The sequence below is a fragment of the Choloepus didactylus genome, chromosome 15 (genome assembly GCF_015220235.1).
Source record: "Choloepus didactylus isolate mChoDid1 chromosome 15, mChoDid1.pri, whole genome shotgun sequence".
NCBI classification, from domain to species: domain Eukaryota; kingdom Metazoa; phylum Chordata; class Mammalia; order Pilosa; family Megalonychidae; genus Choloepus; species Choloepus didactylus.
In genome coordinates this window covers 10,525,861-10,541,765 of record NC_051321.1, presented here as the reverse complement: position 1 = coordinate 10,541,765, position 15,905 = coordinate 10,525,861, and the positions used below count along the sequence as shown (strand labels likewise).

At 41.8% G+C, this 15,905-nt stretch overlaps 1 protein-coding gene across 1 annotated transcript; it reads right to left on the bottom strand.

The window, feature by feature from the left end:
• Positions 1-3,721: 3,721 nt before the first annotated feature.
• CUZD1 (CUB and zona pellucida like domains 1) lies at positions 3,722-15,441 on the bottom strand. The gene is made up of 9 exons (XM_037803872.1): positions 15,360-15,441; positions 13,242-13,392; positions 11,182-11,396; positions 9,515-9,665; positions 8,983-9,200; positions 8,341-8,513; positions 6,202-6,593; positions 5,186-5,454; positions 3,722-3,894 (listed from the first exon to the last, which is right to left on the bottom strand). Exons 1-9 carry the CDS (start codon positions 15,439-15,441, stop codon positions 3,722-3,724), a joined length of 1,824 nt encoding a protein of 607 aa, XP_037659800.1.
• Positions 15,442-15,905: the final 464 nt, after the last annotated feature.

The following is a 15,905-nucleotide window of genomic DNA, read 5'->3' as shown; positions in this document are numbered from 1 at the left end:
AGCTTTTTTTCTTGGCTTGTCAAATATTCCAAAGCAATTTTTGAAATATGAATCCCCATCTCCAAGAAATTGTTTTGGCCTTTGTCAATAAATAACATGTACAAGACTAGACTGTGGTGTTATGTTCCCAAGGGAGGAGGGCAATGTTTGGTGGAGCCTGAGAGCCAGCCCTGAGGTGCCATGAAATGAAAGTCTGATGCGGAACAAGGAGGGGCATCACCATAAAGGGGAGCATTTTGGTTGCATCACACACATGCCCTTCACTGACGACTGTCTCGGTGAAAAGATGATACTCGTGCTTATTTTGATGAGGTTCCCTGCTTATATATAGTAGAGGTTGTTGAAATGTTATTGCTGGTCATTTTGGTGAAGACAGCATCTTTAAATCAAAAGTTAATAATTTGTCACTGAATAGTTTCATCATCAGTCACAGGAAACAGTGATTTTAGCATCTGGCATCTATTTCATCCAAGTTCTTCAAATGAATAAAGGAGTTTTTCCAAGTAACTGTGGGCTGCTAGAGTTAACTATACCTATCCATGGCGTGTTGAGAAAGTGGAAAGGTAACAGCTTCCAAAGTCTAGCATTTTATGGTTTTGAACAAATCCCTAATGTAAAAAGTATTGAAAATGAAAGGACTGAGTTTTTAAGAATAAATAAATAAGGGACCAAGTGAACATCCATCAGTTTTTTCCTTGGTGTGGTTCAGAAGATGGGATCCAGGAAGCTGCCCTTTCTCACAGACTCTTGGGACGGCTGAAACTCAAAAGCCATGGCCTTGTCACACCCATGCCCTGTGGCCCTGTCACACCCATGCCCCGTGGCTCTGTCACATCTATGCCCTGTGGCACAGCCACACCCTTGCCCCGTGGCTCCATCGCACACATGCCCTGTGGCTCCGTGACATCCATGTCCCGTGGCCCAGCCACACCCTTGCCCTGTGATTCCATCACATGCATGCCCTGTGGTTCTGTTACTCCCATGCCGGGTGGCCCTGTCACATCTATGTCCTGTGGCCCAGTCATACCCTTGGCCTGTGGCTTCAACACACACATACCCTGTAGTTCCATCAAATACGTGCCCCATGGCCCTGTCACACCTGTGCCCAGTGACCCTGTCACATGTATGCCCCATGGCCCAATCATACCCTCGCCCCATGACTCCATCACACACATGCCCTGTGGTTCTGTCACACCCATTCCCTGTAGTTCTGTTACACACATGCCTCTTGGTTCTGTCACACACTTGCCCCCTGGCTCCATCACATCCATGTACTTAACAGAAGCTGGCAACTTAGAAACACCAATGAGCACAAACAAAGCAAGCCCCCTAAAGGCCTGCTTTTTTTAGCCAAAAAAGAACAGGAAAGGGCAAGCTAGCAAGAGAGAAACTCTTGAGATAATAATCTCTCTATTCCAGTCAAACACTATGGAAAAACTGTGGCCCCATCCCCACCCCCATCAGCAATGGGTCCAGTAGGGAGCCCAGACTCCCACCCTTGCCAGCATGGTCTCAGGGAAGGCAGAGTGGGGAGCTGGGACCTCCATCTCCAGAGCCCCTCTCCATCCCCCTGTCCCCATGTCAGGTGGAGACCAGATAAGGAGCTTGGATTCCACCCCACCCAGCAATAAGCAACCCTCCTTCTCTTGTGTGCACTTGCCTGGTCTTCTGTTACCCAGCCCTTCATTTTTAGCCTTTCTAAAGCACTTTCTCAGGCCTGTCTCTCAGATACCTCGCAGACTTTGGATTTTCCTTTGTGAGATAATCTGGGAGTCCCGCTCTTTTAAGAGGCGAGTGAAGCAAACGTTCACCTGAACCCTCTTTGGAATGGAGTCGCTCCTCGTCCACGGTGCTGGGAGGGTTGGAGGCTGGGGCTCTCGGCTCTAGTGCTGCCTTGCCCAAGTTCAAAGCCCTTCCCAACGACAGACCAGCAGAGGCATATAAAGGCCTGAGCACCTGCCTTAATGTCTTGTTTTCCGGGAACCCAACCTCTGACAGTGTCTGGTGTGGACCCAGGAAGTAGGTTCTGAAATGGGATTTGGGAGCTGACAACGAGGACTCATCATTGCTGGCAAACGGAACACGGATGGCCCCTGACCGCCAACGCCTTCCCTCATCCAAGTCTCAGAACACCCCTGGGGGCCAGGCAACTGTTACTATCCCTATTTTAAATTGTGGAGACCAAAGCTGAAGGTAATTTCTCCAAGGTAACACCAGGTAAGTGGGAGAACTGTAACCTGGGCCCCCAGATCCAGAACCTTTAATCACTTCACTGTTGTTTTTTCTAAAGAAAAAAAAAACTCATAGTAGAATGCATACTAATAATACATTTGGTATATTTTAACATTTCCTAATATTACAAGAGATTTTTTATTCAGGGTAATGCAGTTTTACACTCTCCGGTGAGTCACAGTATTTGATGATTTTCTTAGTACTACACCACAGTGCCTGACGGGCCTCTGATTCCCCACCACGTGGGCCAGGTGCACTGGTTCAGTCCATTCTTGGAAGGGTGGACGAAGGGCCAGTGACCAGACACCTGTGCTATTTTTAAATACTTAATTTGATTTGCCCATTTGATTTAAATTCTTAAGTGTCTTCATGTGAGATAGGTTAGAAAAGAAATTTGCAGTAGTTCAGTTTGGGTTGTATGGATGAACAAAGAGGAGACCCAACAGCATGGCAGCGTGGAGAGATAACTTCTTCAAAAGAAGATGGAGAAGATTTGCTTTGACTTGGAGCTGGAACTCAGGCAAACGCCTAAGGACTTACTTGTTGTGTGAGGGTAGAGATTTCAGCATACCCACTCTGCCTTCCCTCTTGCATCCTGCACACTCAGTGCTTGCTTACAGGATTGAGGACATGAAAATGCTTTGGGGCATTCAGCTTTGTGCTTGTCTGCTCTGTGGATGTACATTATAATCTGAAACTGTGTGTGTTGTTAGGAGAGGAATTAGGGTTGTATTGTTCATCTAAGATAAAAAGAAGCTGTGAGATTTGGCACATGTAAACTCACATGGGGATTTAATAATTTTTTTTCAACCACAGTGGATAGTAAAGTGTAAATCAGAACTGGCCACTCCTTGTTGGGACAATAATTTTTGGCTTTGGCATTTGATGGAGTCAATGGAGGGAAAATGGTGTTTTATCTCATTAACCCAGAAACTATGTGTAAGTCTCTCCATTTATAGTCAGGCTCTTTCTTCCAAAGCCCTTTTCTGAGATGTTTAAGTTGTGAAACCCTGAGAGTCTGCATTAAAGCATAATGATATATGAATCAAAGAGATTACAGTTCTCACTGACAGACCTAACGTTCAGAAATTATAACTATTGTACTTGTTTCGAAAGGTAGCATATTTGCATCTGAAAGATAAATGCATCTAATTCTGGAGATTTCTTTTCTTTATTAAAAATGACCTTTTCCTTTTCACCTAATATCTGCTTAAAATGTTTTACGTTTATGAAAGATGGTGCTTTTAATTCATTTACTATTTTGGTGGCTTTAGTTCATTAGAATGAGAGCTACCTTGTATAGAGTTTGTTCATTTCAATGTTTCTGCAAAGGTATTATACTCTATGAAACACACAGTGTCCTCTGTGATGCAATGACCTGTATATCACTTTTATCGAGCCCTTCCTAATTTATACATTACATAATAGCCGTGAGGTACCATTTTCTTTGGCATTCAGGACAACTGTGTCTCAAGGCTGAACACTTTGGTCAATTGTCCTGCAGCTTCTGGTATCTGTACTCTGTTCGTTGATTTATAAAATGCCGCACTACGATTGTAGCCCCAATCACTAAGTTCAGGGTAAGGACCATGAATGAAAATAGATGCAGACTGTTAAAAGGCTGCTTCTGAGTTTCTTCTGGATGTACTTGATGCCGAAATCCTGAAATTGAAAATAAGATCAAAATCACTTTAAAAGAAAGTATTTCTTAGCAATACAACATTTTGGTAAATTCATCATTTCTCTGCATACCTTATGAATCTTATGCATGAATTAATGCACATAGTAATGCCCACACAACTTTGAGAACCGTTGCCAAATATTTGAATTAGCTCATGTTTATGTTTAATTTCTAAGATAAAACGTCCTTACATTTATTTGTTTCAGACAATTGACTTAGCTTGGTTCCCTGATATGAGGTGAAAAACTTGTGAAATTCAAGCAAACAGAAATGCAAGATCATGTAATCATGGTTGCTATTTCCCATAGTTGTCAAATGCATTTATCAACAGGAAAATAATTCGTTTATTTCCTTGAAATAGGAAAAGATACTATAATGACTTTAATTCACAAATTTTCAAATAATTTCAAACTAATAACTAAAGAGGTGTCATGCAAGCCCTTTAGTGAATGTATTTATAAAGTTACTGAATTTAATTATTTGTTTTGTTTTTTGTTTTTCTGTTGAAATAATTTGCTGCAAAACAGAATCACAACTTCACAGTCCATGCAAATAATAATAAATAAAGACAGGGCTAATAGGATTCTTTAATGCGAGGATCATTTTCACCAAAGATAAATTCTTAAAGACAGTTCTTATTCAATTGTGCTTTATCCTTAAAAAACATATCAAGCTCAATACATTCAATACCAGATAGTTGGGTCACATGGGGAAAATGACTCATAAACTAGCTGACATCTAGTCATCCCTTGAGAATGTGCCATCACCTCTGCCCCATGCAACCTGGCAGAACTCAGGTTCCTGTCCTTTAAACCAAGCAGGATTGTCTTATATTAATATAGTATTTTTTTCTGTTCAAAAATAACTTTTTTTCAAGTAGGTGATTGTGTGGGATGCCAGTTCATTGTATTACTTATTCATTAAGAGCGCGCTGCTTTTGATTCAGTTATCAGCCATGGTGTCTACAATAAGGTGTCAGGAAGTTAAAGGAAACTGTTTTCTTTAGGAAGATGGCCATTCCATCAAAAGCCCTATAGGTAATGAGTTTACCAGTGAGTAACATGCTCAAACTGTACAAGTTTTGCATACTATCAATTGATGGGAAAAAAATTGATCCTGCGTACTTAAAACTGATAACTTATTTAGGGTTTTGCTAAAACCTCCATTACAAACCCCTAAACCTAAAGTAGATGTGCTTGGGAACAACTACATTTGAGCAGCACTGTAGGAGCCGTGATGTCTCCTTAAATCCTGAAATAGCTTTTTTCTTACCTGAATCTCCACTTGCACGCTGATCCCTTTTCAGGCGAATGGGTCCTATGACCGAATCAGTCTTCCATTTGTATGAAGAAACATCTCGTTTTCTTCTAGAGACACAGCCTTGATTACAGCGAGACTGATGATCGCTACTATCACATACCAAAACCTTACACTGAAGATAAACAGAGCCCAGACTTCTCAAGAATTTAAAGGCATTAAATTGGAATCTTCCATAGTGTTCAGATAAGGGATACACCTTACAAGTCTCATCTTGAATACATCTGAAATAGAATTTATAATCATGTTTAGAGGATGAACAGTTCAGTCTTTTCAACACTGAAAGGAGATGATACGGTTTTCTTTGACCCCTAATCTGTGAATCCAGAAATCTCTCTCCAAAAGACAGTGTGTTTTAGTTCAGAATACAGAGATCTAAGACTATTGATTTGATCTCTATGAAAAACAGCAATGTTCCCTTCAGGCTCTATAATTCCAAGTCCTTGTGGATTAATTAGAAAATCAATATCTATGAGTTAGACTCAAGCATCTTTACACACTTTCTATTAAGGTGTCAGTATGGTTGATGTAGTTAAAATCCATCAGCTTTAGAAAAAAAGGAAACTTCCTCTCAAAGAAGACCTTTATACTTTTTTAAAAAAGAATAGCACATATATTATACTAATGGCATTTTGTGTATGTTCAAAAGATAGCACAAATGAGTTGATCTTCTGGATTTCTGTTAAAAATAACCTAAGTGTGAAAAAATCCGAAATGCAAATAGGGTATTCTTGACAAAAAAAGTTTGTTTCCAACAGCAAGTAGTACATAAATAAACTTAAAGTTCTAGTGGATATAGGCTGTCACTGAGGAAAGGTTTTATCTTATATTATTTATAACCAGTACAAAGGAATTGTATTTTATAAAATGATCAAAATAAATTTAATAAAATGAATGGATATGGGTGTGAATACTACTTCATTAAAATCATTATCTGTCCTACAGAAAGGAATATCATACAGTAGCCATACCCACTCCTGATGAGGTCATAAGTTGGAGATGCAAAATCCAATGTGGGAGAAGCTCTACAGGTTTCAAGAAACACCACCAAATTTGGATCCGAGGTATGCAGACTGACTTGAACAAAAAGGGTTTGGTTCAAATCCACATAATATGGTGCCTCAAGTAAAGGCTTTTCAAACGAATCGGATTCAAAAAGAGCCATGCTTGTGTTATATTTGCCCAATGCATTCTGATTTTGTATTATGTCATCTTCTGTTATATACATTATCTCCACGGTGGAATTGTGTTCCATTTCACACTTCACGATAATCTGGAGATGTTTCTGGCGGGTGATCACTTTTGAAGTTGGGGACGCAGTAAGGGTGATTACATTGGTATAAGTAATCGAATGACCTTCTACCTACAGGACAAGAGAGAATTCAAAGTTTTTATTTTAAGCCCATTAATATTTTACAGCATAGACGTGAATAACATTTGCAGGTAGATACATAATTTTCTTAAATCATGCAATAATAGCTTCCATTCCAGAATACTATAAACCTAAGATTTGTTTTCATTAAGAAAAATTCTGGGGAAGCTGGAAAGAATTGAAGGTGAGAGGAGAAGTTCTGCTTGGATTAGAAATTGGACAGTTTTTTTTGTTTTTTTTCAGTTAGATTAAAGTCAATACTGAAGGCAAATTTACAACCCTATAAAGACTTTAAACCTGTGCCGGTTTGGATGTATTATGTCCCCCAAAACACCATTAACTTTGATGCAATCTTGTGGGGCCAGATGTATTAGTGTTGAGTAGATTGTAATTCTTTGATTGTTTCCATGGAGATGTGACCCACCCAACTGTAGGTGATAACTCTGATTAGATAATTTCCATGGAGGCGTGGCCCTGCCCATTCAGCGTGGGCCTTGATTACTTCACTGGAGCCCTATGAAAGATCAGACAGAAGGAGCGAGCTTGCCACAGCCAAGAGGGACACTTTGAAGAATGCACAGGAGTTGAGAGAGGAGCTGCAGATAACAGACAGTTTGAAGATGGCCGTTGAAAGCAGACTGTTGCTCCGAAGAAACTAAGAGAGGACAAACACCCCACGAGCAACTGAGAGTGACATTTTGAAGAGGAGCTGTGGCCTAGAGAGAAACATCCTGGGAGAAAGCCATTTTGAAACCAAAATTTGGAGCAGACGCCAGCCACGTGCCTTCCCAGCTAACGGAGGTCTTCTGGACACCATTGGCCATCCTCCAGTGAAGGTACCTGATTGCTGATGTGTTACCTTGGACACTTTATGGCCTTAAGACTGTAACTGTGTAACCAAATAAACCCCCTTTATAAAAGCCAATCCATTTCTGGTGTTTTGCAATCTGGCAACATTAGCAAACTAGAACAAAATCCTATGATTCCTTACCCCCACCCCCCACCCCAGCATAAATAGCACCAAGTTAGTGTGGCTAACTGCAATATCTTCTACCTACACCACCTTCCTTGTGGTTCATGGTATAATAAAGCCTATGTGTTCATTTTTGGAAAAAAATAAAATAAAACAGATAATGATGATGATTTACTTGTCCTTATTGATTCCTCTGGAGTAGACTCCATTCTTTTAAATTACAATGTTTTTTAAGTCCTGAGTGAAAAGTTTTAGGGTATGCATCCTAAAGGGACTCACAGTTTGGAAGTGTTTGAGATATTGAATTAGAAGTCTAGAAGCCTCAGGACAGACAGTATAGAACAAATCACAAACTTGCAGTAATGTTCTTCACATTTAAAATAAGGATAATGTCTTCACCTTCTGCTTGTACGGGGCAAGAAGATTAATAAAAATACAGTTATATTTATAGTAAATCTGAGCAAGTGTTGCTGGTAGGCTATTAAACCCACAGGATACAAATGTTCAAGCTCTCTCTAGTGAGTTTTCAGGATGCTTTAATTTCTGGGAAGGATAACCACTCTCCAGTTACCCAAAAATAAATGCAGTAATTTGGCATATATATATATATATATGAATGGTTGTGTGCACATGTGTGTCTGCATATACTTATCATATTGCTATGCCACTGAGATTGGGGCTGCTTGTTAAAGAGCTAACAAATATTGCCAGGACTAATGCAACATGTAATTGGCATTTGACAAAAACCACAGTGTTTCAGTTTACCTTTTTTACTGTACCACATCCATCAAGAGGAATAGAAAATTCCACAACATTTGAAACTGTTGGTCTGCAAGTTGGATCATTTAGTTGTAGGTCATTCTCATTATATTTAAATGATTCCAGGTAGGATTTACTTATGATAACTCTCATCTTGTCAGAAGAGCAAGTTAAAGATGCTGTAAACAAACAAACAAAAAAACCACTTCATGTTTATGTCAGCTAGGAACTCAGGGTCTTGAAAAGCTATGCATGCATGAGAATATATAAAAACGCAAAACCCATTTTGCTCTAAACTGTAATCGGAAGCCTGATCTAGCAGAGCAGTTGTTCTACCTTTCAAGGTGACCTTGTTTCTCCAGACTCTGTAAGTGTAATATTCTTAATCATGTCTTTGCAGAGGGCATTAAGGGAAATAGTCATTTTTGCAGAAATCTTTTACAGGTTAATAAAATCATTAATTTTACCTTTTATTAAACAATGCAGAGAACTGATTCTCAAGCTTCAGATTACGAATATGTTCCAAAGTATACGTGGCAGGCTTGCAAATAGGGGTAGCCACAGGCAGGCTAACAATTAAGGCACAGTTTCTGGGTATGCAATCTTCAGAGAGCTTAAAATAGCTAAGGAGCACAAACTGTTACTTACTAGTGTTGACGTTTTCTGCATAAACTGAAGTGTAGGAAGCAGAAAAGCCCCGGTAAGAGTTGGCATAATCCGTAGATAACACGACAGACAAAGAGTCTGAGGAAGACTCGAAGGTGGGTGTCACGCGGCCGCAGACTTGACCAAGCAAGCCCGAGTCCGTGGAGGAGCCATCATAAACGGCCACAAAGTCAAATCTGCAGTGATCGTCTATTTCTAGGCTAGAACATAAGGGCCTCAGTTAAACTGTATTTTCTATAATCCCAACAATCCCAAAGTTTGAGTGACTAAGGTTTTTTCCTTACGATGATGGCTCAGATTTCTGATGGTAAGCCTGGGGCTTTGCCAGCTCCTGGCATGTCTTGAGAATCGTCAGAGATATCATCAGTTTAGTTCAAGATGGTGGTATCAGTGTTCCCTTTGGAAAGGCCCCCTCTGTAGAGGGTGCACTGATTTTTTTCCTTCCTTTGGGCCCCAACTGCCTGTTGGGATGACTGCATTTGCTCAAACAGGAGAGGTGGACCATGCTACTTACAAAATCTCTTTGAAGTCTAATTTTATCTTGTAACCTTTCTCCACTTGGATGTGCCACACACAATAGGCAAACTCAGGATATGGCTTTGGGTAGTTGGGGCTGGTGAAGGAACCCTGAGGTGCGTCCAGGTAGCCACCGCAGTCCGGAATATCTGAAAGGGATGTGAGGGTGGCCAACAAGGTCACTCAACATAGAGACTTCTTTTAATTTCTGTGCTGTGCATCTGGATAAACCTGTCTGCTCTGTAAGGGTTATTCCCTCCCCCTCTTTCCCACGGATGGCATATTGAGGTTTCGATCCCTCTTCATCACTGATTTTATGTCTATTTGGTGCAGGGCAGAGAGTGAATCTTTATGCTGCTGCCAAATGAATCATTTTAAAGTGTGGCTCTGATAAGATCCATCCCTTCAACAGAGACCCTCTATCACCTGGACTGAGCCACTCCAGGTCTTAGAAACACTCTCAGAACTGGCATTTGAGGTTCTTCCTAGTTTAGCTGCAGCCTCACTTTCCACTCTCATCAGCTGCTATCACATGAGTTGCTGTGCCAGCCTGTCCTTTCTCACCCTTGTGTCTCTTCGGCTGTTGGATCCAACAGGAGTGATTCTTCCTCTGCTGACCCCCCATTCTCCTTATTACACACCTATGTCCAAAGCTCAGCTCTGAAGAAACCTTCGTGAAGCCTCCCTTGGTCGCTCCCCTCCCCTGCTGGAAGCCAGAGGCACGTGGACATGTGGAACACAGAGAAACAATACTGAAGGCTCTTTTCAGGGACATGTGGAACACGGAGAAACAATACTGAAGGCTCTTTTCAGGGACATGTGGAATGGCTTCGATTGGCTAAATCACAGGATGCGTGTCAGGGGTTAGAGATGAGGCTTGAAAAGCTGGCCTGGGCTGGCTGGGGAAAACCTTGACTGCTCCACTCCAGATTTGCTGGCACCAAGGAATCAGTGGAGAACCATCTCCAAGGTTTAAGCAGGAAAGTGGTATGAGCAGATCTAAAGTCTTGGCAACAAAACCAGAACTCACCTGCAGGAGATCTTGGCACTCACCTTTGCTGGTGATAGAATTTAGGTGCTTTGAGTGCAGAACCATGAAAATGAAGCCCCTGGCTGCCTGACAGTGTTATTTCAGATTGTTAGGGCAGCAATTATCAACATGTGCTCCTCAGACAATCTTACCTGTCAAAAACACCTGGGAAACTGTTACATGTGAAGGTTCTAGAGCCCAAACCCAGATCTGATGACTGAGATGAGAGGGAGGAGTGGTCCCTGAATGGGCATTTCAGAGGTCTCAGGGTCATTACTAAGCAGGCTGACATTGGAGAGTCTCTGCTTTGGGCTCTAACACAGCCCACCTCAGCATGGGGCCATCTCAGCAGCCCTACCTGCCTCACCTGGGGGCTTGTTCAAAAGGCAAATTCATGGATGCCACCTCGGAACACCTATATCAGAATCTCTGTGGTGGGTCCCAGGAATCTGGGATTTAACAAGCTCTGCAGGTGATACTTAGGCTCCCTCAAGTAGAGAACCACTGCTCTAATAAATAGAGACATCTCTGAAAGAAGAGCCTCGGAATCAAGATTTTTAAAAAAACCAGGCAGATGAGTTTGCAGCCTGTGCTTACAGGAGATGTACCTAAAGGATGTATAAACGAGAACTTACACGTTTCAGGAGAGAAGAAGTAGTAGAAGATAAAGACAGTCCTTTGAATTCTTGCAGCATCAGTGACTATCTGAAACGTCAGTGTATTGGATGATGATTCAAAAACAGGAACGTAGTCGTTTTTACTGCAGACCCTCCCCAGCAGAGGCCCACCAGCAGAGTCACCATCAAAAACTTTAATGTACTCGTCTTCACAGCTTCCATCTGGATCAAGCCTGGGAGACAGAGCACACCTGCCGCTGGAGAGGAGACCTAGCAAAGGGGATTTCTCAGGGCATATTCAACTGCTCACTTCAGCATCATGATTTACAAAGCGGTGACATGTGTCCTCACTGCGACCCCTCCAAGGTCAACCATCAGCACCACTGCTGCCTTCAAGGTCAAACCACACATCAGCCAGTAACTGGCTCAGGGATGTGAACTGCTGGGCCAGTGTCATGTGACAAGTCAATGGGGACGATGGACCTAGAATCAGGACCTCTTTCCTTCTCCCTGTGTCCATTTCTCCTGCTCCCCACATCCATGGGGCCCTTTGCTGTGGGGCCTTCTTTTAAGTGAGGAGTGACCCACTTTGACATTTGAAGTTCAAGATTATTGGAAGTGGAACTAACCCTTTCTCTTTGGCCACATCTCTTGAAGCCCACCTTACATCATCCCAGCCGCCCCTCCCATTCCTCACATCTCTGCCTCCTCCTTAAAGGCAGTCTTGTGCTGCGCAGTGCACGGGGCAGCCCAGGATTTTAGTTTTCTGCCCATTTTGACAGGGTCTCTCCAAATACCTGCAGTGGACATATTTCCAAGATGGCTTAGAGGAAAATACACAAAGACAAACAAACCTGAATCCTCCTTCCTCCTTAGTCACTTACACCTGCTGCATAACTTGGGACGTGTGATTTACCCTTCTTGACCGCAGTTTTCTGGTCTATAAAATGGGGGTGCCCCAACCGACTGCATCTCTTGTGTGAGGTTTATCATATTGTGAACATGAAGCACCTTGCACAGACCTGCCATGCAGGAGATGTCCAGTAAATGCCAAATGTCACTTCCTCCTCCCCCTTGAACTTCCCACGCTTCTGTTCTCTCTTCCTCTCTCTTTACGTAGCAGTATAGTGTACACATTTCTTAATAGCTCCACCACTCCAGGAAATTTGAAAGTCTCCTTCTCATTTCCTTGAGGCCCAAAGGGAAGCTGAGTCCATCTCTGATGGTGTAGGACCGTAGTTCTAAAGTTTGGGGACTGGACCGGCAGCAGCATCCCTTGGGAATTTGCTACCAATGCAGATTCTCTGGCCCCAGCCGGCACCCACAGAAACAGGACTCTGGGGGTGGAGCCCAGCAGCTGTGCCTTCACAAGGCCTCCAGGTGCTGCTGGTGCACGCTCCAGTGTGAGAACTACCACGGCACATGGACCCAGGTTGCTGGATTCAATCCCTCTCCCACTTTCATCAGGATGTGGCCTTGGGCACGTGAAGTGCCTTCTCTGGGCTTCTGGATGTATTCTCTGGGGGTCAGATTATATCTCCTGCAGAGGGCTGTTGAGAGGATTAACTGGGACAGTTCTCACGAAACCCTGAGGGAGTCCTTATAGTTCTGTGCCAAGTTCCCAGCTTCGCTCACACTGGGACCACCTGGGCACTAAAAAATCCTGATGCCTGGGTCATATCCCAGATAATCATGATCTAAGTGTATGAGGTACAGCCTGGGAATCTGGGTCTTTGGAAGTTCCCCTGCTGATTCTAATGCACAGCAAAGTTTGGAACCATTAGGTTAGCATTTTAAGGCCCAGATTCTGGACCTAGGCTAGCTGGGTACTGATTCTATTTATTCCACCTACTAGCTGTATGATGTCAGACAACTTCTCAACCTCCCTGTACCTCTTCCCTCTTGGCAGGACCTTGATGAGCTAGTGCTGGGCACGCAGGCATCAGTCAGGAAACACCAGCCACTAGCATCGTCATCCCAAGTGCAGTTGTCACCTGTAGGAGCAGCTGAATTCCGTCCATAGAGATGCCCCCAGAGACCTCAATCACCCTCACTAGGGGACCAAAACCTCTACTTACTGGAAGTGGGAAAAGATGATTCTGATGCTTTTGTTTTCTGGTCTTTCTATCGTCCAGGTGCAGTTCTCATTGGGATTGAGTTGCAGAATCAGGGCTTTGTGGGCTTCGCCCAAGTTGGCACCCCCCAGGCTGGCCGTGCAGCTTGATTTGCCTGGTAGAGAACATAGGTGGCACTGAGGAGAGCCGGCACCCCAAATCCCCCAGTGACTGGGAGTCTCCCTCCCACATATGATAGCCATACAATCGTGCTGCTAATCGTGAATGGGATTTTCTCACCCAACTAAAGGCATCAGCAATTGTTTCTCCTTCTTGGAGCCCTTAGGGAGAAAGTTTTTATGATTTCTCTCTATATAATCCATAAAAGAGTAAAGCATATATTGGTCCCTAAGGATAGAGTGTTTTTAAAAGGAGCTTTATATTTAGCATATATAAAGAACTCTTACAACTCAGTAATAAAAAACAAATAACCCAATTGAAAAAGGGCAGAGGACCAAAATAGACATTTCTCCAAAGAAGATATACAAATGGCCAATAACCACATGGAAAGATGCTAAATATCATTAACCAGTGGAGAAATACAAATCAAAACCACAATGAAACACCACCCCTCATGCACTAGGATGGCTAGACTTAAAAGACAAATAGTAGGAAGTGTTGGTGAGGATGTGAAGAAATAAGGACCCTCATAAACTGCTGCAGGTGGGAATATAAAATGGTGCAGCTGTTTCAGAAACCAGCCTGGCAGTTTCTCAAAAGATTAAACATAGAATTACCTTATGATCCAGCAATTTCACTCCTAAGGTATGTAGCCAAGAGAGAAAACATATTGACAAAATCCTTCTGCACAAATGTTTATAGAAGCGTTATTCAAAATAGCTAAAAAATGGAAATAACCCGAATGTTCATCACCTAAAGAATGGATAAATAAAATGTGGTATATCCATAAAATGGAATATTATTCAGCCATTAAAGGAAAGGAAGTACTGCTACAACATGGATAAACCTTGAAAACATTATGCTAAGTGAAAGAAGCCAGTCCCCAAAATCACAGTTGCATGATTGCCTTTACATGAAATCTATATAGAATAGGCAAATCTATAGAGACAGAAAGTAGAATCAGTGATTACATAGGGCTGGGGAAATTAGAAGGAAATGGGGAGTAGCTGCTAATGGGTACAGGATTTCTTTTTAGGGTTATGAAAACGTTTTAAAATTAATTGTGATGATTTCAGAACTTTGTGAATATAATAAATTGGTAAATTGGTATGTGAATTATATATCAAGAAAATTGCTATTAAAAAAGAAGAAGCTTTAGTTGAATGTAAACAAAGAAAAAAATACTTTGTAATGAAACATGACTAAAGACTAATAACTCCACTTACAAAGGAAATAAGTTTTGATTTATTTTCTCATCTATGGCTGATGAGGGATGTCTTTATAATAATTTGTAATTAATTTAACAAAAATTATTATTGTTATTATGTTTACTAGTGAAAAATCAAAAAGCAAAGACAGAGAAGTAAAACCCAATTATCACATCCACACAGAAAAATTATTGTTAACAACTTGCTGTAAATATTCCCAGGCCCTTCTTTCTTCTCTTCTTTCCTCTTCAAGATTTTTCAAATGCATGAATGTATATATAAACATAAACACAATCACACTGTACACATTTCAGAGAGTTTTTTTCTCTTTATGTAGATTATGGGCATCTTTCTTATAGATCAGTCTCGTTTTTTAAAAATGCCACAGAGTATTCCGTTAAATGGATTTATCATAGATTACATAATAAATTATGGAAATTTATATTGTTTTTTACAATTATGTAAATATAGATACCTGTAGGTACATATCTCCATGTGCTTTTATGATTATTTCTTAAAGATAAATTCTTTCAAGGGAAAATACCTGGTAAAATACCATGTGCTTTTTGATATAATGTCATGTGGGCCTGAATAAAATTAGTAATAATTCAATTTACCACTGAAAGCATATGAGTAATTTTTTTCTCCATATTGGGAACAGCAGTGGGTATTAAAACTTTAAAATTTCTGGAAGGGGCCCCTTGAAAGGAGCTCTTCCCTGTTTTGATTGCAAAACCTGGTTCAGTTTTCTCACCTTCAGATTCGGTCGAATTCAACTCTGCCAAACATGAGGAAATTAAAAGAGCCAGTGGGATGAGCCTTCTCACTGCCTCCATCTTTGTAAGTGGCTGGAAAGTCCTGAGGGCTCGCAGGCTTTTATACCTCTCTGTTTATCATAATGATCTGGTTTCATAAGTTTCCACTGGCTTCCAGGGAAACATGCAATTGGAGTCATGCAAGGAATAGATTTATGTGAGAATGTAGCAGCTGTGTGACTTGTTTATTATCAGCAGTCCCCAACAAGTGAGTGTTTGACACACACACACACCCCCCACACACACACACACCACTCACACACTCGTTCCAGAAGGACCACAGGCACTACCAGAGCTGACGCTCTCCCCCAGGGGATCTCCAACCCCTACAGTTAGCAGGCATGGAGTCATCTCCGGGACCTGCCTTGGAGCTTTGCCTTCGCCCTGGGTGTGTTCAGGTCTAATGGGACAGCATCACTGTCTTCAGCTCTCACTGCTCCTCTCCAAGGATGAAAGCTTGTGGGATCCAAAGGATCAGCTGGGCA

Coding starts and splice junctions, on each gene's coding strand:
- CUZD1 (XM_037803872.1), bottom strand. CDS start 15,441: ATGGAGGCAGTGAGAAGGCTCATCCCACTGGCTCTTTTAATTTCCTCA. Junction 8,514..8,982: donor TGCAGAAAACGTCAACACTA/GTAAGTAACAGT, acceptor GTTTGTTTACAG/CATCTTTAACTTGCTCTTCT. Junction 6,594..8,340: donor GATGTGGTACAGTAAAAAAG/GTAAACTGAAAC, acceptor CTTGTCCTGTAG/GTAGAAGGTCATTCGATTAC.